General features: G+C 24.9%; 1 protein-coding gene across 1 annotated transcript; it reads right to left on the bottom strand.

The window, feature by feature from the left end:
* Positions 1-220: 220 nt before the first annotated feature.
* LOC108554768 (sister chromatid cohesion protein DCC1) lies at positions 221-980 on the bottom strand (the record flags this gene model as incomplete). The annotated part of the gene is made up of 3 exons (XM_017910139.1): positions 221-541; positions 608-791; positions 871-980. Coding segments are annotated over 3 exons (400 nt in total), but the record flags the coding sequence as incomplete, so codon positions are not given.
* Positions 981-1072: the final 92 nt, after the last annotated feature.

The following is a 1072-nucleotide window of genomic DNA, read 5'->3' as shown; positions in this document are numbered from 1 at the left end:
ATGATATATGACGATGCAATAAATTAAATTAAAAAAGTTTTGAGGAAAATTTTGTTCCTTGCGAAATACACATCGAACAATTTTTAAAACTTTATACACTTATGAAAATCTTGATTAATTAATTATTGTAGTTTTGACAATTTCTTTTCGGTAAATTTGTTTGGATAATTGTTGTTGAAAATATAAGATCGCATTTTCAATTCTCTTTGAAGAAAAAAAAAAAAGATGAATAAGAAATAAGTGCAGTAACAAAAATGTTCTACCATTATTGATGCTGTTAGTGTTATCAGTTAGGTAATAAAAACTAGAAATAAATACAATATGTACTATTTAAAAAATATTTATAAAATTGTGTAAAAATAACTATGTATTATGGCCACAAGCATCATAATAAACAGTAAGAATGATTTCAGCATTATGGGTAATTTCAATTTACTATTTACCATGTTTAGAATTATAATACTTAATGCCATTAATAACTGAACACCTAGCATATTTAGTTAGAAGTGCATTGACATTCATTCTATGTGTTGTCAAATTTCTGAAAAAAGAAGTAATTCCTATGATAACAGCAAAAATTTGGTGAATGTAATTCACTTTTACCTACATTAAATAGGGTGTTATTTCCTGTACTGTCCACTTATTTTTTGCTTTGAAAAGTTGATTAAATCTTTCATTTATATCATTTGACAAATCAGCTTCTGTAAAGGATACTACTTCTTTTGTCATTGTTAAGTTATTCCATGTGATATAAGCAATTCCGCTTAAATATTCTCCTTTTGGTTCCATTTCTATATGTAAACAAATACAATGTAAAGATTTTACTTATAAGTATTAAAAAAAATTCTTTTCACATAAATTTTAATTTACTTTCTGGTGTACCAATACGCCATGATTCCATGAACTGTTTGTATTCAGTTATTGGAGAAGCAGCAAGAAGTACTCTTGCTAAAGTTCTACAACATTGTCTCTCATTGTATCTATAATATTATAATTTATTATAGCAAATCATAAAATATATTTAATATTCTAAAAAGATTTTTATACAAATTACTTACTTATACAATGGAGT

Source organism: Eufriesea mexicana, unplaced genomic scaffold (genome assembly GCF_001483705.2).
Source record: "Eufriesea mexicana isolate 0111107269 unplaced genomic scaffold, ASM148370v2 C37744399, whole genome shotgun sequence".
NCBI classification, from domain to species: Eukaryota; Metazoa; Arthropoda; class Insecta; order Hymenoptera; family Apidae; genus Eufriesea; species Eufriesea mexicana.
Note: the sequence above shows the minus strand (reverse complement) of the source record. Positions and strands in the feature narration are given on the sequence as shown.